This window comes from Chaetodon trifascialis, chromosome 5, assembly GCF_039877785.1.
Source record: "Chaetodon trifascialis isolate fChaTrf1 chromosome 5, fChaTrf1.hap1, whole genome shotgun sequence".
Classification (NCBI taxonomy): domain Eukaryota; kingdom Metazoa; phylum Chordata; class Actinopteri; order Chaetodontiformes; family Chaetodontidae; genus Chaetodon; species Chaetodon trifascialis.
In genome coordinates this window covers 16,170,642-16,191,676 of record NC_092060.1, presented here as the reverse complement: position 1 = coordinate 16,191,676, position 21,035 = coordinate 16,170,642, and the positions used below count along the sequence as shown (strand labels likewise).

The 21,035-nt window shown below is 42.6% G+C and overlaps 1 protein-coding gene across 6 annotated transcripts in view; it reads left to right on the top strand.

Annotated features, from left to right (window-relative positions):
• The window catches only part of spock1 (SPARC (osteonectin), cwcv and kazal like domains proteoglycan 1), a 105,547-nt gene extending 86,858 nt beyond the window's left edge, over positions 1 to 18,689 (top strand). For all 6 annotated transcript variants that reach the window (XM_070962319.1, XM_070962323.1, XM_070962324.1 and 3 more), the window contains 6 exons: positions 101 to 221; positions 12,691 to 12,810; positions 13,189 to 13,410; positions 14,601 to 14,663; positions 15,269 to 15,406; positions 17,266 to 18,689. In XM_070962319.1, coding sequence (XP_070818420.1) covers positions 101 to 221; positions 12,691 to 12,810; positions 13,189 to 13,410; positions 14,601 to 14,663; positions 15,269 to 15,406; positions 17,266 to 17,462 — 861 coding nt within the window. In that variant the 3' untranslated portion in view covers positions 17,463 to 18,689. The remainder of the gene's footprint in view (positions 1 to 100; positions 222 to 12,690; positions 12,811 to 13,188; positions 13,411 to 14,600; positions 14,664 to 15,268; positions 15,407 to 17,265) is intronic.
• Positions 18,690 to 21,035: the final 2,346 nt, after the last annotated feature.

Here is a 21,035-nt window from a genome sequence, read left to right as displayed (position 1 = left end):
ACAATGAGTCCGCTGATCTTATAATGACTCCCCTGGAGTTCCCAGCCCTCAAGTCTGTGAAATAAAGCCTACTGTTTTGTTTTTTGTTTTTTTCTTACAGTGTAAGTTGGAGTTTCAGAGCTGCCTGTCTGGGAAGACGATCTCAATAAAATGCAATGGACTGTGTCCCTGTTTGCCCGGTCAGGAGCTCAGCAAACAGCCACATAAGAATGAAAAGGCTGGTGAGTACTGTAGCTCTTTGTTCATATAAATAAACTGATGAGGAACTTGTTGTTTTAGACAGAGTGCTCGCTCTTCTGAGATCCATCCATCTGACTGAACACACAACTTCATTATTGGATTCAGGTCAAATAATTTTTCATTTAGGGTGCTACATAATTAGTCCTCATTGTCTCTTTTTTCATCTCATCTGTGAGCTTGTGAGTCATTAAATCTACTGTATAAACAAAGGCAGGGCCAATCAAACCTCTTTTCGTCTTTTTCAATATGTGACAAGCATGTGTGGGTGTACTGTACGTATGGATATATGCATGGAGATGCTTGATTGGTAGACAGAGGAGAGAAGGTGGGATAGATAGACAAATGGATGAATTTGCAGACAGAGAAAAGGTTATCTGTATTTTAGCCATTTTCAGGTTCAGGTGGATGTCTCACAAACACAGAGTTATGAAAACACCACACACACACACACACACACACTCTCAAAACCCTTTCACAGGTAATCCCTCAAATTCTCTGGTGATTCACGGTGTTTCCATTCCTTTCCTGTCACCTCTCCCCTTACTCATGTTATTTTCTTCCCCTCCCAGCCCATCACCCCCACACCCCCCCACACCAGCTTTCTGACAGCTACAGGGAGAAGTGACGGAGTGAGTGTGTGTGTCTTATTGTTTGTCATGAAAATGGGATTTCGGCAGATGGATGGAGAGATTCTGGAGGAGAAATGCAATCTAAAGGAAAGCAGCACAGAAAAAGGATGGATTGTTATCGTTACAGACTTCCTCTCTTCCAGAATGGGGGGAGTAGTGGCATGGTTTTAAATACCTGTGTGTGTGTGTGTGTGTGTGTGTGTGTGTGTGTGTGTGTGTGTATTTGTTGATGTTTATACCCTCATACAGCACACAGGTACAACATACGATAACACACACATCTTCTGCCCTCCCAGGTCTTTCCTAATCACTTGCTGATTAGGAAGTATTTATAAGGATCCCGAGGTTCATCAAGCACAATTAATACAAAAGAAAAGTGTCTGCTAATTAATGACAGCCCTCTCTTTATCTTACACTCTCCTTCATTAGTTAATGGCTGAATGATGGAGGGAACAGAGAGTGATGGTGTAGCTTAGAAGTGTTTTACCAACTTGACTGCTGCCTAATTAATTCCCCTCCATCTTTACTCAGTAGAAACTATAATTATGTGTTTGGTTTGCTGAGAGCTTGGCTCATGGAAGTGAACAGAGTGGATGAGTTTGTGAGAGGAGAAAGAAAATCTAGATCTTGGATAGCGTCATCATGAAGCATTAGTCTTTTTTTCACTGTCTGGTTCTCCACTTTGACTTTCTTCCTCTAAGTTTTCTGTTTAAACTTGGTCTTTCCTCCTGTTCATATTTCTTATTGAACTCCCTCTCTGTCTGCCTCTCTCTCTCTCACTCTCTCTCTCGCTCTCTCTCTCTGTCCCTCTCCCTGGCTCGGTCTTCTTCTCGTGAATGTACTTTCCAGCACAGCCTGTCGTCAGACCATCAGTGAGATAGCAGGTCCAAATGTTTGTGCATTCAGAGGTAGCAGGGATGAGTGAAGTGTGTGTGTTTGTCATCTCCCAACCTGATAGAATCTCTCATTAGATCAGCAACACAAATGGTAAACAGATGGATGTGGCAGTAGGTGAGAAAAACACTGCGTGTGTCAGATTGTGTTCCTATGGTAACAGTCAAAAGATTGCAGAAGTTCGGTATGTGCAATCACTCCTCTCGGTTTATTGATAGCCACAGGTTCAAACTGAGTTTGTATAGTCATACCAGACTGGTAAATATCTCTGTTCACCCAACACCTGCGTCACTTTTACAGTAAACAGGGTTGCTGTTTCCACACCACAGCAGTGGCTGTGTGTTGTAATGTTTTTTTACTTACCACTGGAGATTCAGAATATCAGGTGGTGTGAATGAAATGTAAATGCTACCGTAGGGGTGGCCAATTTAGCAATATATCCTGATAAAAATAGATACTATCTATACATTTTGGTCACGTTACCATTAATATCACAACTGGGAATACTGGTAAATGTATAATGGCTGTGAAACATCCAGATACAGTGTACTGTCATGTCCTCGCTGCAGTGTTAATGACTTTGCCGAGCCCCATGAGCTTTGATATTTTCACATACAGTGTTTTCTTCTGGACTCGTGTGGTCATTTAATTGAGTTCGTCTTTGATTAAGGCACAAGAAGTCGAAAAGATTAGCATTTTTCCCCAGTTAAATCAGACTGAATGGTACATGGCATAAAAAAAAGCTGCTCGCCAGGGAAACCGCACATTTTGTTGCACATCTGCAGTGACGTCAGAGCAGGTCGTTAACCGCACTGAAACACCTGTTCGGACTTCACTGATGAGGGTGTTTGTACTCACTCCCTCATTCACTCGTTCAGTTGAAAAGAGGAGATTCTCTTATGATGATTGAGGAAGAGGAGGAAAAGTTGTGGAAAGGCAATAAGCAGCTTTTATAGAGGATGCTCTGTCTTCCCGTCTCTCTCTCACTCACTTCCAGGATTTTGATTGATAGTTATAGATGACACAGTAAGTGTGTGCTGCAATATACTGTTTATTTGAAGAGCAGGGCAAATATTGTTTTTTATATGACGAGGCAGAGTGGAGGGCTTCAAATATCATACTTTTTGAGTACCTTTGCCTCAACCACACTAATAACCTTTATTTTGCACAGTGTTAGTGGGTGTGTGGGGAACATATCACTGTGTGTTTGTCAGTCGCATCTCTCCCACACGCTTTCTCCTCACACTCCCTTCTCTCTCTGTTGCTCATTTATTTTCTTTCTCGGTCCTCCGATCTATCATTTCGCAGAGTCTTGGCTTAAAGTTTCACCTCCACTTTTTTCTCACATTTTTCTGCCCCTTTATTCATTACACAAAGGACTGTGAGGGATTTTTTTATATTATAAATAGAGATCAACCCTTTTAACTTTGGGTCAAATTGGCACAAGTGAATCCTGCAGTCTCCACAGTAATGTAAATTCCAAGGACACACAGCAGAAAGCTTCTGAAACAGAGAGAATTTGGAAAAGATTAAGCCATAATGACAGGTTAATTGTATATGTTAATTGCAGAATTTTGTCTAATCTTTATTTTAATGACTAATTAAGATCTTTCTTAATGATCACATAACCCTGATTTGCTCGGAAAATCCATTGCTGTTTGCCTGTTTGTCAGCAAAGGTTAACGCATTGACAGAGGCTCTGAGATCCAATTTGATCTGTCATCCGCCCCTGAGGCAGCACTGCTGTGACGCTGAACATCATCACTCTCATTTAAAACAGCTCGAGCTGACACAAAGTGATCCTGCTGGGGATCGTGTGTAAAGACCTGTACTGCTTATGCTCAATGAGGTATTTTTTCAATAGTTAATTTTCTCTCCGCTACTGTTGAACAAAGGCATTGACAAAACAAAGAGAACTGTTAGAGGCTGAATGGGCTAAATCCCCTCGCTAAATTTAATTTTTCCTGGCAATTCTGTCTCACAACTCCACAGAGAGCACACAGGAGGACAGATTGTGTTGTCCTCCCTTCTGCCTCCACACTTCCTATCCTCTCCTAACACATGCCAATTGCTCAGGGATTTTTTCAAGAGTGCTAACCAGTGTGAAGTGTGCCTGCAGAGCATTTTAAGTCTGTCCGACTGAGACCAGAAAAAAGCTGCACTGGTCATTAGTTCAAACACTTAAAAGAAAGTGTGTTATGGTTTCCTGGCAGGCAACCTCGGGTGGCCAGGACGTTGTTATGGTGATGTGAAACCTCCTAGGGAGAGTCTCAGGCGGATGGCTGGGTGTACAATATTGGCATCAGCGACTACTGTACTGTGTTCTGTCTCCCACTAACAGTCATTGTTTTTCAACTGTGACATGTTCACATCATATATTTTATTCAGAAAAACAATGCACATGCACGTCTACATTGTCCTGTAAGTCTGAGATATCTGGAAATTGTGACTGCAACAATATTTCCAACATAGGGAAACTAATCTGTGGTAAAATGGCTGGCAAGCCAACTAAATTAATGCAATATTGCGTAACTCTTAGTTTGTATCTGGTTTCACTTGTTAGCAAAGAGTACATAATACAGCAAAAACACAGTTAAGTTATGGTATTTATCTGGTGTGACTGTAAGCATATCAACAGAATCAGCTCCCTTGGAATAATGCAGCAATCCCAAATTATAGTCCCATTCTGACAATATTTCACAAATGCAGCATTGACAATCTAGTTTTAGATGCTTGTAATGATCCCAAACATAAAGGCACTACATAGCCATTGTTCACCTGCTCAGGTGTTTCCACTTATTTTAGCATAATTAGCTCAGGACTGTTTGAGCACATAAAGACTGTCTTTATTGACATCTGCCACATAGACAAGGAACTGTAAGGATGAGCTTTTTCATGTAATTTTTTGGCATTTGATATGTCACAGGACAACGACAGTTAGATGCTTCTGTTAAGCTTTCACCCCAAAAATTTGACTGGAGTAAAAAATGCAGACCGGCAGACAGAAAACTGGGAATAGAGACCGAGCGGGATAACAACAGATATCCAAAACAAGCAAAGTCCAGAAGTCCAGGGAAACAAAGCAATCGCAGATTAGCAGAAAAATATTCACAGGAGGATACGCTACACACGGGAGGAAACAGGACGGACTGGGAACCAGAGGAGAAGAAAGCCAGGCTTACATACTGCTGGTCTGATGAGCCTGATGTGAAGCAGGTGCACAGGTGATTAGGCAGGAGACGGCAGAGAGTGGAGGAAACCACGCCCAGCCTCAGACAGACAAGGGAACAGACAGGCACAAACAACGTGAAGGGAAAGGGGAAAAGGAAAACAAGAGGGACAGACAGGTGAGCAGATCCTAACAGCTTCAGTTTTAGAGTCCTGGTATGGCCATGCTGAACAAAGCCATAGTAATCATTATTAGTCACACCCATAAACAGTATAATAAGTGGGAGTTTCTGCATCTGAAAAGTGAAGCCAATGTGGAAGTGCCTTAAATCTTCATTCTGTGTAATGGCCAGCAGGGGGCGAGTCCACTGGTTGCAAAGAAGAAGTCCCGTAGTATAGAATCTATGAGAAAATGTTCCAACTTCTCACTTAATTTATAACCTCAGTATACAGTTTCCTGATTAGTTTATGATCTCGATCACTAGTTTCAAGTGTTGTTTAATGCAGCACAACGCTCACTTTGTAAGTTATGGTTCTATTTACAGTGAATGTGTATGTTTCTGGGCATGGCTGCCTTGTGATTGACAGGTCACCACCATAAGGTGCCCTCTGGTTCTCAGTCAGATTCAATCACCGCACATTTGCAGCAGTGTGTGTCTCCCCGAGTGCCACTCTTTCATCTAAATATGGTCACCTGCTTTCTACTATGACAAGTCAAAATATCTGCTGTTAAATAGTTTGAGGACTGTCCTTTGTTGGTCATATCCATCCCATAATCAACACTTACTAAGCTTAACTTTAATGCTCAACCTGATCCTCATTCAAAACCTAAATCATAGTCCATCCAAGCAAACGAATGAAGAAGGAAATACTTTATAAAATGAACTCACATTCCAAAACGGTCTCACTCCTAAAGTTAAAACATGCACTCTCGGTCTCTGTCCCCGTCGCACTTCTATCTCTTCCTGTCTCCTAGTCCGTGCAGACAGTGTATTACTGATCATTATCTAGGCTAACCTTAACTCACTCGCCAGTGAGATTGTTCTGGAGAGCTGATAGCTCAGGGCAAAGAAAATCAAACATAGCCTTGTATCTTTTTAATGAATCTGACCTTCTGTGTTCCTCATATCTCCTATCTGACTGTCTCGGTCCATTTCTTTCCCCCTCTGTTACCTTGTTAAAGAGTGTCACCTCACTCCGCAGCCTCCCATTTCTCCTGTCTTTCTTTCCACCTGCCTTTCATCTTGATCTGATCAGACCACCCTCCTGATGTCTCAAGGTGATCACCACCCACCTGTCTCCCTCTGGATTTAGAGCCACTCCTTCTCTTTTATATGACAAACTCACTTAATCATTTATAAATAACAAAGCAGACCTATGGAAGGATTCAAAGCCTGACTTATGGTTGGAGTTAGATATTAGGAAGTCTGGAGGATGTATTTATCACAGCCGAAACCAGCCTGGAGGGTTTGTTGCCATATGTAAAGTTGCACTCAGTCTCCTCCTAATGGTAGTCACAATCAGTGTCAAGACTGTGGAAAGTAACATGCAAGAAAACTGCCAGATGTCAATCCATATGGTCCATCTTTTGTCATGTCTGTGTATTTCTATTTCATTACATTTCAAAACACCATTATGAAGTTTAACTGGCTTTATTTTGGCTTGCGTTTCGCCTTTTTATTCAGTTATTCTGCTCGTCTAATTAAAGAAATGACTGATCATCCTATCGTAGCTATTATCGTATCACCTCAGTAATTACAGACGAGCCACCCTACCCTTCGTGGATCATGAATCAAATCAGCAGCAACTTCAAGCACGAGATGGGATGCGTTTGTTTTCCAATATTCAACTAAAACCATGACGTTTCCCTCAGCTTATCCCAGAGGTTTTCAGTATGAGAGGTACGCCTCCACGCGGGGGAATGGGACAGTTGAGTGGAAAGCATGGAGGGAGAGACATGTGACAACAATACTGCGTGAGCTGAATGTTAGTTATCGTAGCTTGGCCCACTGATTTGGACCAGCTTACCAACACATCACCAGTTGGAGCTGCAACAGTGGCTGTGACACACAGCTGATGGAGGCAGTCAAGACACTTTAAAACCTTCAGCGCATGATTGGAGTGATTTGCGTCAAAAATGGCACTTATCTCTGAGTCATAACTCAGTCAAAACTGAACACACAAACATTCTACATATATTTTCAGTGACTCACAGCTTCACATCCATGAATCTACTTGGAAGCCATTGAAAAAAGACGCTCCTTAGAACTGCAGAACTTGACTGAGTGTTAATGGGCTGAACATAACAAATCCACCCAAGCGCTCCTCTAGCCTATGTTATATGTGGCTTTTGGTCCTGAAATGGTCTGATTGGTCTCTCTCTGTTAGTAGAAGTTCATAAATGAATTGAGCCACCATGTAGAGCGTTTGTATTGTGCTCTGTTTTGCCAGAGGAAAGCTTGTTTCTACATTATATTTTATGTGCTGGCTTGCAGTTTAGCTTTACTCTCCCACATACCAGTTTATGTGTGTGTCAGTCTGTGAGCAAACAATGGCTCATGGGTTTTTTGGCTGCCAGGTTTTACTGATTTTGGTTCGCAGACATGAAAGACAGCAGAAGCGAGGAAGTGTTGGGTGAGAGGGCAGGAGAGAGGAAGGAAGAGGGATGAGAAGGTAATTCCCAACCATGATTCACTGTTTGATATTTGACGCAACGCTGATCGATTCTTCTTCTTCTCCTGTGTGAAGGCAGCCAGTGTGTCTGGCTGGCTGTCTGCTATCATTTCATCCTGGCTTCAAGTCCACTGTCAAACAATCTGTGATGGGTTGGAAGTGGAGCCGATAGCATCAGTTCTGGCAACTTTGACACCGTATCTCTGTTTCTGTGCACACGAGCGCATCTGCTGGGACAATTAGGAAGTAGCTGTTTGGCTTAAGGATACACCAGTATTCATATTTGAGGGGGAGAGGGAATTTTTCTCTCAGATCTGGAGATGTGAAATAGCAACTTCTTAGTCAAAGATTTCTATCTGATCTGCCAATTTTAAATCACCATCTCTTGTAGCTTTTGTTACATTGAACACTTATAATTGTGCTAACACGCATATGAATCACAAAATTCAAAACAAGAGACCCTTCAGTTCCTTGAATCTGATGATGTGCCAGCTTTTCGGCTTTGTTTCTCTCTCCTTTGTCCTCGGCTGAAATGATTTTTTTTTTTTTTCTGTTAACAGAGGAAGTTGAGTCATGAGTAGTTACAGGTGGTTGCCTTCATGAAAGGGCTGTTTGCTCAACACAAAACAAAGGCCTTCTGAGAGTTTGAGTTGTGCAGAGCCCTGGATAATAGCTATGAATTGAAAAACACTCAAATTAATTAAAAACATTGCAAAGTTAACATCTGCTTCATTGAACATGAGATATGTTTACATAAATTTAATTAATGATTAATAGCATAGTTTGTCTAATTAGTAATGGCCATGGCTTTACATAATGAGCCCAAATAATTGTTCATTTAGTTCAAATCTTTTTGACCCTTTAAAATGAAGCAATGTCTAATTTAGGCCCCTGCATGTGTTAGCCGGAGGCAGGTCTAATAAAGAGCTACTTTTCTTTCTCAGGTTGTTAGTTGTTTCACTTAAATATCGATTTTAGGCATGGAGAGGTAAAGCTATCAGCATTTTGAAAGAAGAAAAGTCAATGTTAGAACTATGTTTTTATCCTCTCCTGTTCTGTTGATTATCCCATGACCTCATGAAGATTTATCTTGTGACTCCTTGCAGGAATAGAAACACCCTGGCTGGAAACTACTGAATTGTACAGTGTTAGAAAAACAGATTTGAAAAAGCAGGTTGGTCGCTCCACCACTTTGGTCCAGACTGAGATGTTTCCACAACTATTAGACAGGTTGATATGAAATTTTGTCTAGATATTCATGGTTTTCAGAGGAGGAATCATATTAACTTTGGCGATCCCCTGATTTTCAAGGTTAAAACTAATTTGTCCAATTTGTCAAATGTTTATGCCCCAATATCTGAGAAATGAATAACATTAACATCAGCCTCAGGTGTACTTTGTGAACAACGCTAATTAGCAAACGTTCCAGCATGCTAAACAAAGATGGTGAATACACTGAACATTACATCTGCTAAACATTGGCATGTTAGCACGACAATATTGGCATTTAGAGCCACTTGCATGGCTGTAAACACAGTCTTATCTCATATCTGTTTCCTTTGGCCTGTACACCCTATATGTAGCCTGCTGAACAACATGGGCAATGTGACCATAACATGACTGTCAATCTGAAAATAAGGCTAACAGCGAATGAATATGAAGAGCAGATGAATATGGTCATGCCAGGGCTTGTGCTTATCAAATGTGCTGGAGTAAGAAATCAGTCAAACTGCATTTTTAAAATTCACACTGAGCAAATGTGACCATAGTTTGAGGCTTAAGAGTACAAGCAATCTCAGCTCCAGCCACGATGACCCCGTTTTTCATTCCAGTCAAACTTTGTGTCTTCCTGTGAAGCGATTCTGAGATACTCGATCAGCAGCAGCATCACTTGTCGAGTCCCACATCAAATCCAGTTCTGCCATAACAGTGTAATCTTTGTAACTGCCTGTGGAAAGGCTTTGATGTTGTTTGTGTGTCTGACATCTTTAAGCCTGCCTGACCCTGCTGTGACTCAGAAAGAGAGAGAGAGAGAGAGAGAGAGAGAGAGAGAGAGAGAGAGAGAGAGAGAGAGAGAGAGAGAGAGAGAGAAATGGTTAACAAGCCATTTTATCTCTGTGTGTTGTGTCCTTCAGCCCGTGAATGTTTTCAGCTCCAGCTTTCTGTCTCATTGCCCAACAAAAGGACTCGTAGCACAGGCAGCAGTGTCGGGCCTGTCCGAAACAATTTGGGTCACACTGAGAGAGATAAGAGGGGTCCATCGAGACTCATTGTGGGCCGCGGTGCAAAATCCAAGAGACTTGGGAGGAAAATATGGAGAGAGCAGTGGAGTCAAAAGTGGATATCAAAGGGGAAAACAGAAACACTTTGGACTCTATGGTAGGATGTGTCAGGAGAGAGATGGGAAATGAAGCACTCAAAGCAATTTAGGTGAGAGAAGGAAATAGAAGAGAGGGGCATATCAAAGTGGTCTTTTAAGTCTTAAGAGAAACTGAGTTAGGTACAGCCAGGTGTGATAAGTGGCTTCTACTGAATATCAGAAAATTGACAGAGTTAGTGGAGAGAGAGAGAGAGAGAGAGAGAGAGAGAGAGAGAGAGAGAGAGAGAGAGAGAGAGATTGGAAATGAACAGTCAATAGAGGGAAATGAGCAAGATGTCCTCAAAGGCAACAAAGGGATCACAAAAGCAGACAGTGCTTGAAATGGAAATGGGTGGGAACAGAAGGGAAGACAGTGAGAGGAAAACTATGCGTGGGGATGAAGAACGGTCAAATAAATGAACGAGGGGGATAAAGCAAGAGCAGTGTGCTACAGACTCCACTTCTGCCAGAGGAGGAATTTTAATTGAAGACAGATAATGTTTAGCTGTTGGTATTTTGCTCCCTCTGTCTCTGCTCCAGACCGTGGAAATGAAGAGTTCTCTGAAATGTTATCTGTCTGGTCCTGAAGGGTTATATCACACACACACACACACACACACACACACACAGACCACCTTTGGATTCCAGAGGTAATGTCACCTGAATAGCCAGCCCAGATAAATGTTATTTGTCCCCTCCGCAGCTCCAGTCTGTTACCTGAGGCGTCCTCTTGTTTTATAGCAGCTGCAATAATGACACAATCCCAAACTATAACTATAATACATATGTTTGTCTGTGTGTGTGTGTGTGTGTGTGTGTGTGTGTGTGTGTGTGTGTGTGTGTGTGTGTGTTTGTATGTGCGCACACATGCTCACGTCTCTGCTAGGATGCAGGATATGGTCTAGCAACTGAATGAGGAATATGACTTGACAAAAACAGAAACTCCTCTATTAAATGGGATAGCGACATTTCTCAGCATAGCATGGTAATACCTGCTTAAAAATTCCTTATGTTGTGGGGACATAAATCTGTTTGCACTGTCACATTGTGGGGGCTCATCTTCCTCACAGGGGCAAAATGCAGGTCTCCATCATGTAAATCATTAGATTTTAGGATGAAGACTGGGGTGAAGGTCAGGGTAAGGTTAGGGTTAGGTTAAATTCAGGGTCAGGGCCAGGCAAGTAGTGGTTTTGGTATGGTTGGGGTAAGTCTGCAGGAAATGAATGTCTATGTATGTATGTGTGAGTGTGTGTGTGGCATGCATGCAGCTCCTTTGATGTCATGCTACAGATGTCTTTATCCACTGGCAGCAAAGTGTGATCCAGGTCTTCACACAGGGACCAATCGGCTCTGTTCTCTCCATTAGAGTAAATACCTGTGTGTGACTGTGTGTGTGTTTGAGTGTCTGTGTGTGTGAGGGAATTATATTTCTCTCTGCCTGATGTATCTATACTGTAGGATTCAGTTTATTTTCATGTGAGTAACTGTGTTTTTCCCTCATTTGCGTACTATATCATACTATATCCAAGAATTAGAAGCCACAATGACAAGGTGAAATCCTAAAATCCTGATTTGGATTTCGACGCAACTCTTTCAACTCTCAAAACCTTTGCATGTTTTGCAGTGAACCGCCTCAATTCTGAAATAAGAGTGCCACCAGAATGTTAACAACCTCCTACTGCGCAGAAGTGGAGTACGAGGTGGAGGATGGCTCTTGTCCTTCAGGCACATTTATCAAGCCCTCAAAGGGAACAGAATGGGGGAAAAAAATATGTCAATCACATGCAGGAGAGAAAGAGAAAGGGAGACGGAGATTGACAGACAGAGACGCAGAAGGAGACAGGCAGAGCCAGAGGTCTGCTAGAACTGCAGGCAGACCCTGTCAGTCCCACAGGGCTGAAAGGACGAGGGATTTGATGGGCTGTGACAGAGGCTGGTTTATACTTTTAATTAGGGGTATCATTAAACATATTGTTCAGTTTGTGCTCTCTTTGGGCAGCAGCACTGAGACCAGCATCAGCATGCTTGACGGTGTTGGATCAGCTTTCTTTCTAGTTGCGCAGAGGAGTGTGATCATGCATAAAAACACAAACACACACACACACACAGATTTATCTCTGCTGACGATAAAATGCAACGATCAAGTGACCTCTCACTGCAAGGCATCAGTTTGTGTTTCCTCTGGGGGCAAGATGACACAAACAGACAAAAGCTCATTGTTTGTGTGTGTGTGTGTGTGTGTGTGTGTGTGTGTGTGTGTGTGTGTGTGTGTGTGTGTGTGTGTGTGTGTGTGAGTGTGAGTGTATTATTTCCCATGTGGATAAAATCATTCATTTGAACATGAACACTAAATGGTCAACTAATAGAGATAACGTGGAAACTGTATTTCTGTGTTTGCGTTTGTGTGTGTGCGTATGTCAGATTGGGTTCCTATGGTAACTGTCAGGAGATAGCAGCAGGTCAGTGTGTGTTATCACTCCGCTGTGTTTACTCACTGAGAAGAGTTGGATGAGAAAACCAAAAGAAAGAAGACAGAGAGGAAAAGTACACAGAGGAGATGAAATGAAAGTTGGAAAAGGAGCAAGAATTGTTTTTTCCTCTAATGGCAGCAATACATTGGCAGCTTCCCCTCTCCTCATTATCTTGTGTTTGTGTGTGTGTGTGTGTGTGTGTGTGTGTGTGTGTGTGTGTGTGTGTGTGTGTGTGTGTGTGTGTGTGTGTGTGTAGCCTGCACTGACACAGAGCTCCACAGTCTGGCTGCCAGACTGAAGGACTGGTTCGGAGTTCTCCACCTCGATGCCAACAGAGACCTCAAATCCTCTGACAGCTTTGACTCCACCACTGGACGTGAGTACAGCCCCCCGCAATATTTATGTGTGTGTGTCTGTGTGTGTGTGTGTGTGTGTGTGTGTGTGCGCGCGCGTGTGCGTGCGTGCGTGCACAGCCCTTGTCTGTGGAGCAGCTATGCTTTTCAGTCCTCATGAGGGCTGCTGGTGATGTTGACAGCGACCCTGCTCTGTTCTCTGTAATGTCAACATGTCTGAAGACATCTCAGCTGTGGCACCGCTCACACACGCGCACACACACACACACACACACACACACACACTCAAATGTCAGTGTACAGATAAAAATGGAAGTGACCTGAACATTCAGTTTCAAAAACGTTCACTGCAACTGTTTCTTCCAATCTGTTTTTTCGTCTCTGGCTCTTTTCTCCTCAAGACTTTGACACCAGCATCTTGCCCATCTGTAAGGACTCACTGGGCTGGATGTTCAACAAACTGGACATGAACTTTGATCTCCTGCTGGACCAATCAGAGCTAAGTGCCATTTACCTGGACAAGTATGAGCTGTGCATGAAGCCCCTCTTCAACTCCTGCGACTCCTTCAAGGATGGCAAACTGTCTAACAACGAGTGGTGCTACTGCTTCCAGAAGCCTGAGGGTGAGGAGGGGGAGAGGGCTGAAGACGAAAATGATTGCTGCAAATTGATGCTGAAACAAAAAGGGCAAAGGCAGAGAAGAAATCAAGAGTTTAAGTAGTACTAAATGTGTTGATTACCTGCACAGTATGTCAATGATCACATCATGATAATGTGTTCATCTCAAGCAGGTATTCAGTCAGTGCTGAAGTGAGAAGAGACCAAGGATACATGTCAAGCAGCAAATCAGTCTATATATATATAGTATATATACGTATATATATATATATAGAGAGAGAGAGAGAGAGAGAGAGAGAGAGCATTCGATATTCATAGTTATGTAGTTTTGGCCATCATTACAATAATTTATTACAGTATTTCACTAGCTTCTTTTCTGGGAGTGAGGATTTGGTGACCTTTGTTCAGCACAGCATGGTGGGAGGACAAGCAGAAAAACGATCACAAAGGCTCTAAACAAACTTTTACTAAACTTATTTTGAGGAAAAGGAGAAGCATGACATTGTTTGTTTTGGTGGAAAAGTCCAGTATAGGCTTTGCAGATGACTTACTAGTTCAACACTAAACTAGAATACATGACATGATAAAATCAGCTGAATGCTCATTTCCTTTCCCTTTTGGGCTTTTCTAGACATTGTTTAATGTACTCATCAATCAAGGGTTATTTAAGCATTTTTGTTTGTATAGCACCTATCATAGGTAGTGCAATATAACGTGCTTTACAGATGACTGACAAGCTGACAATAAGATGCACAGATGTAAACAGTAAAACAATTTGAAACTGATGCTGAGCACTAAAATTATGAAAATGAAAATTTTGAAAAATTAGGAAAAATCACCAATAACATAATAATAAAAACAGTAAAATGGAGAAAGTACTGGTATAAATTGTCTGGTGTCTGGTAACCTAATTGGACTGAAACAAGCAAAACCAAGAGTGTGGCCCTTTAAGTGGATGAAGAGATTCAGGCAGACTGAACATCAGAAGTAGCTGTGAGGACAGAGCCTTTATACATAGAGAAATATAAGGAAAGGGTGACAAATATGAGAAATCGATAAGATGCTCGAGAAGCATATTAAGTCGAAGTAACTGTGGAGTGGGTGGTAAGACAGAGAAAGAGTTGTTTCAGTTAATGCTGAGGGAGAGACTAAACAAGCTCTGTTAATTAAACTGCTTTGTATGCTCTGCTTGTAGGACTGCCTTGCCAAACTGAGAAGAGCAGGATCCAGAACCAGAGTCGAAGGAAGAGCCTCATAGGTCAGTCTGGATGATTGACAGCTGTCAGTCACTGAGTCCTGTCTAGAGAACATCACCAAGCTAACAAACACACACAGCATCATGAACAAACTGTGTCTCTTTTCAGTAGTTTCAAGCAGACAAAAGCAATCAGTGACATTGAACATACGACACACATGCTGTAAAGCACATCCTGACATTTTGTGCACACGTCATCTGTCCCCATCGGGCGGATCATTTGGTGGTCCAGCTCCCAGCAAAACAGCATGAAAAATGAGCTTGGACTGGGTCAAATGAAGGTAACAGAACTAGGTGTGTGTTTCCGTGTGTGCATGGCTTTGTGTGTGTGTGTGTGTGTGTGTGTTATTGAAAGTGACTGCTTCCCTTTAAGCAGGATGTATGGTTGTTGTCCTGCAACCTTCACAGCAGTAATTGATTGTTGATCTCCCTCTGTGAATACACAAGAACTTTAGTCCCAACTACAGGACACGCAGCCCTTGCTGAGGGGGGATCAGATTCTACCCTCTATTTTAGTTAATTTAATGTCCTCAGCCCTCTACCCACTTTTCATACGTTTTCTTTTTTCTCTAACCTTGTTTTCCCTGTCATCCTCTCTCCATCTTCAGGCTCTTACATCCCTCGTTGTACTGAGGAGGGCTACTTCAAACCAACCCAGTGCCACGGCAGCACTGGCCAGTGTTGGTGTGTGGACAAATATGGCAACGAGATCGCTGGCTCCAGAAAACAGGGCAACCCCAACTGTGGTAAGAACACAACACACACCAACACATCCACATGTTCACTTATAGCTAAACAAGGATTTTGGTCGTGTTGTGTTTGCCTTTATTGGCTCCCATTTGTCTAGCTGTCTTTCAGAGTTAGTGCTTTGATCCAAGTGGACTGCTGTGCATCTGTCTTCTCTCTCCCTTTGTAATCTGGTGCTGGTACACACAAGAGATTGCAGAACTTCTCTTTAAAACATGATGTAGCGCTGAAACAGAGAGCACCACAATTCCTACTTTGTTCTATTTCTTTGCTCAGTATCTCTCTGTGCGTCTCTTTATCCTTACCGGTATCTATGCATCAGTGATCATTTAGGAAACAGATAACATTAGGCATGCCTCTGCAGCCAGTCTGGCTCTGAATCAGTCATATGTCTGATTATATCTGCCTCTGATATTCTGCTCGTGTACCTCTGATAAAACACCAGTGCCTTGCAAGTCAAGGTGGAAAATCCATCACACTTGTCAGTAGAGTGCAGTGTCAAAAGATTTGTTAAAAACATGAATTTTCAGCAGTGACTGAGTTGCACATTTTGGATGAGAATAAACACCTGCGCTGCTGGCTGACGTTGCCATCAAAGAAGATGCATTTAGACACAGAATATATATAATTAAACGCTTTGATATGTCAAAGTCATGTTTAATAAGCCAGTCGTGGACATTCAAAGGGAATGGTCAAAAAGCCAATAGGTGCACTTGCTGCAAATCAATGGCCATGGGATTTCTCTGTGGAAAAAAAGAACAATAATTAGCAAGAAAGAATCCAGGCAGACATACTGATTACCAATCAAACAGCCACCTCACAGTCACAGATTACAGCTCACTCGAATGCCAGTCTAATGCCAAAGCCAGTAATTGCAGCTTCCAATATTGATGAGGTGTCTCTCTGGTCACCACACACACAGACACACAGACACACACACACACACACACACACACACACACACACACACACACACACACACACACACACACTCACTCTGACAGCAGCAGTCCTTTGTCTCCGGTCTAACAAGCTCATCTAACTCTGGCTGAGTGTCCTCAGGCTAGAGCAGCCTGGAGTTCTCCCATTCGGCCTTGCACAGAACAAACAGGTAGCAATGCTGCAGCTCTCTGCTCGATAGCCTAAACACAAAGACACCAAACAGACTTTTAACACCGTAAGCGCCACTCAACACAGAGTACACATGCACCCAGGTGTAAATAGGCTGTCTTGAACCGGACTCAGGAGGATTTTCAGGTCCCAATTTCACAAAATGCTGGAGGCATCAGCTGAGATAATGACTCCTGTCTCCACTGTAGCTCCAGAGGATTCAACATAAGTGCCAAAAACATTTAACTTCAAAATGTTTGCAGGTGTAATTTGATGTATCTGAGCTCAGCCAAACACCACAGAACCTCACTAGTTAAAAGACCCCTTGACTGCATTCTGCTGTATTGAGTGGAGGAATGATAGATGGGTGGTTTGTGTCTATTCTTCTTATCTTCTTCTGAATACAGAATATATACAGTACACTGATCAGTCTTACAGCTGCCTTACCACTATGCATGATAACATTATCTGATTAGGACTAGACACAAAAGTACAGCTGAGGCTGGTGGGCTTTTTTGTTTTCTTTCTTTCTTTTTTTTTTGATGAATAGTGAAGAAATCAGAGGTAAGTTGTCAGACTCATGGTACCACTAGATGAGTTAGTTGCAACGCTTGTATGTTCACAGACTAATATGAATATACAAAATGTGTGAGGAGCACTGAGCTAAACCTACCTCCAACATGTCTGACATGAACTGGAAACGTCACACCAACAGCATTTGCCTTCTAATCTGTGTGTCTCCCTACAGATGAGGACCAGGAGACATCGGGGGATTTCGGCAGCGGTGGTGCAGTCGTCCTCCTCGATGACCAGGAGGAGGAGCCATCACAGAGCGGGCGGAGCCGGCAGAAGAAGAGACGGGGCAGGATCCATCCCCGAGGAGCCATCGAGGACGACGAGGACGAGGAAGACGACAAGGATGATGAGATCGGCTACGTTTGGTAGCTCCGCTCCATTTTAATCTGCCATCAGCCGACCAGGAAACTCCGTTAACTCAGCACAGATCTGAAGCCATTCCAATGCCTCCTCCTCCAGTTACCTTGGCAGCAGTCCATCTTTTGGCTCCTGAACTTGCTCTTGTAATCTCTGTCCCTTACCCATATCTCCCTCTTCAGTGAACCTCTTCCTTTTCAAGTGTTTCGCTCTTTCCTCAGACAGAAAACAGAGAGCCTATTAGATTTCAACTACTGTCAAGACCCTGTCAGAATTCTGCTCAAGCTGTCCACTTTCTGCTTCTACCTTCCCCCCAAACCTGTGCTCTTTAACCTGCTCTAACATGGACTCACTTCTCTGTTTTCTCTATTACTCCCTCTATCTCCTTCTTTCTCTTATTCTTCCTCTCTCTCCTTTCTCTGTATGTCCATGTCAGAGCCTCTGGTCAGTCTGTGAGCCCAGATACATTAGCTGATGTGCTGGATGTAAATATGTTTCCTCCAGGAAGGCCAGATTGTGGATTACCTTCCCTGTACCTCCATCAGCGGTTCATTCTCATGTTCTGTGTTCCACCGTCGGGCTCCTTCCAGTGTTCCAAGATGTTTCCACAACAGGCTCTGAGATGCTCCCTCTCTCCCTCTGTTACTTCATGGAGGATTGTAAATTATTTAATCGTTGATCTTGAATGTCCCAGAAAGCCCAGGAAACAATGAGATTAATGATGTATTGTCGTTGTTGTTGCATGTTTCTCATCGTGTTTCTGTAAAAGAGAGATTTACCTGGCCAGGTCTAGCTCTATGCATCTCAAACAGAAAGTGATGCCTATTTGGCTGCTACAATACGTTGTTGCTATGTTGATGCTGTCTAGTGTCTTTTTGGTTCTTCTCCCAATCTCAGGAGGTAGGAAGTTGCATTGCAGAGTGATAGCAGTGTAGAAAAGCGAACTGCAATGCCTACAGTCCTAATCTGGGGCGTCTAAGCCAGCTATGCTTTTACCAATTGGTCAGTAGGGCTGCTGAGGCTCTTTGACTGTGCAAGGACACTAGAGGAAGAAGCTGCTCCTGAGCTGGGAGGACACATGAAGTTGGGCGGGCAGAGAAGAGGCTCTGTTCTGCCTCCCTACATTGGATATGTTCAGTGATTTAAAATTGAAATCTTCACCATGTCAACTAAGTGAACTTTTATTTGTAACTTTGAAAATTTAAGTAAAGTGGCACTTTGGGTGTCTTTTGAACCTTACAGGTCTGTGTCCATGTGTCTGTTGTTCTCCTGGTGTGCCATTTTCAGCACAAGCCTCACATTTCATCTTATTTCACCAAATCATGATGAAATAAAAACACATCCTTTCCCTCACCGTGAAACCGAAAACACATTTATGTGAGTTTCTCATGCTTTTTAGTTGTATTTTTTCTGGAGCTCAGATTTCTCTGCAGTAGAACAATCAAAGCCCTCCATCAATTCTGACCTTTTCCAACCTTGAGAAAGCAGCCTCCCCTGTTAGAAGCAGACATAAATGGTAGCGGCAGAAAATACTCTTATCACTTGCCTCTGAGAGAGGAGAATCACAAAGGCGGCAGTGCTCAAAAGAACATAAAAGCTTAATGAGTGTTTTTGTAATATCACTGGCTAATGGGACAGCTGACCCCACTGGCTTGAAACTGCCCGCTCAGCACTTTGAAAACACACTGTACCAACAATCGGAGGCTAAAAGGACAACCAAATCTTCTGGCTTGAAAAAGCCTATTCAGCAGTTCACAACACACTCTGTCAGATACAATAGACAATGGACTTAACTATGTGCATCAAATTATGCCAGAAGCTGTGGAGGGAGTATAATCACCCAATTCTGGGACCCTGGCCAGTGCAGCATCTTCTGTCATCAGGCTACATGACAAGAGCTGGAAAGAAAATGTTTCACCCGTTCATCTCTCATCACATGTTGTTTTGTTCTTTGTTTTTTTTTTTCTGGATTGTACCAACCTTATTCCTGTCCTCGTGGGAATTATGGGCCCCTTTCCACTGAAGCTGTGCCTGCGTTATGACAGGTGTCTTTTTCTTTTATTTTTTTGGAAAATAGCCCAAATGATGGGTGAACGCAGCCTATCGTACCTTACAGGGAAAAAAGTTTGACATTTTGGCAAATACACTTATCATCTTTCCTATCAAGAGTTAGATGAGAAGATTTATTCCACTCTCATGTCTGTTCAGTAAATTCGAAGCCACCGGCAGCCGACTTATTTAGCATGAAGATAGGAAATGGGGAAAACTGCTCGACTCTGTCCAAAGGTCACAAAATCAACCTACCAGAACCCCAAAAGCCAGCAAATTAGCATGTGTCATCTCCTTTAGCCAGGATAGCTGCTCCACTGTTTTAGACTTTGTGCTAAGCTAAAATGGCCGGTAGCTTAAGATATACAGCGAGAGCAGTGACGATCTTCTCATCTAACTCTTCATAAGAAAGATTATAAATGTCAGACTTTTCCTTCAAGGTGCGATAGGCTATGCTCTCACATCATTTAGGTTATTTTCCAAGATAGAAAGGAAAAAGAGCTAAATATACTTCCGTCCATTATCCAAGGCCACTTCTCCAGGTCGTCCTCCCTTCCTTCAGTTGTAGGCTGTGTGACAGGCTGTTTCCACATCATTTATTCCCCCAATTATTTCCAACAGTACAGTGAAACGAATAACAAGAAATTGCACCCATAAATTTCCGTGAGTATCATGAGGCTAGGAATAATGTGGATATATTCAAATAATCAGAAGCCCAAAGTATTAGAATTTTGATGGCGTATTATTTTTCCTCTTAACTTGTACCTTCAGCCACCATAAGCCATATCTTTTACACGCCAGCACTCTCACAAACTCTCATTATTGTTTCTATTTCCCTCCGCTCTCCCACTCACTCTCCTGGAGTGAGTTCCATCTTCATCTCAGTAAGGGAGATGCATGGTTGTGTTTTATCCTCAGGGCACTCCATTCCTCTGTTTCATTTCTCCATTGGCTGCTTTTTTTATTATCCACAGATGGCTTCCCTGTCGGACGGCTCCTCCCATGGACCAGGGGTCTCCATTGAGACCGGTGATTGGCTACGACCAGGGGGTTTCCATGATTGGTGGACGAAGAGAGCAACTTGAGGAAGTTTATCATTTAGTGTGAGATGTTTCTGTTTTCTCTTAGTTATTAATCCGTCATTAGAAGGCTGTTTGTCTTTCCCTTTGATTTTGATCATTGGTAAATCCTTGGATCTAACTACTTCCAACTCAAAGTGTAAATGTTGCAAAGCTCTTCTCCAGCATGCACCAAATGTTTTCAGCTATCGTCCCTTCATTAAGATGGTTTGTGAGGTTGTTTCTGGTTTCCTTACATGCTGTTCACTCCATCAATCAGTCATGTGGTCATTTATGTTTCTCTTGTAAATTTTTGAATGCATTTAAAGAAAACTTTGCATTCAGCAGTTACTATCATATAAAAGATTGTGTTTTTTTCATACCTGGCTTAGTTTTGTATCTATAGTGATTTTAAGTCCCATGACTGATTGATGGACTGTTTATGAGGAAACCTGGCAACACCCTGATCAAAACACTG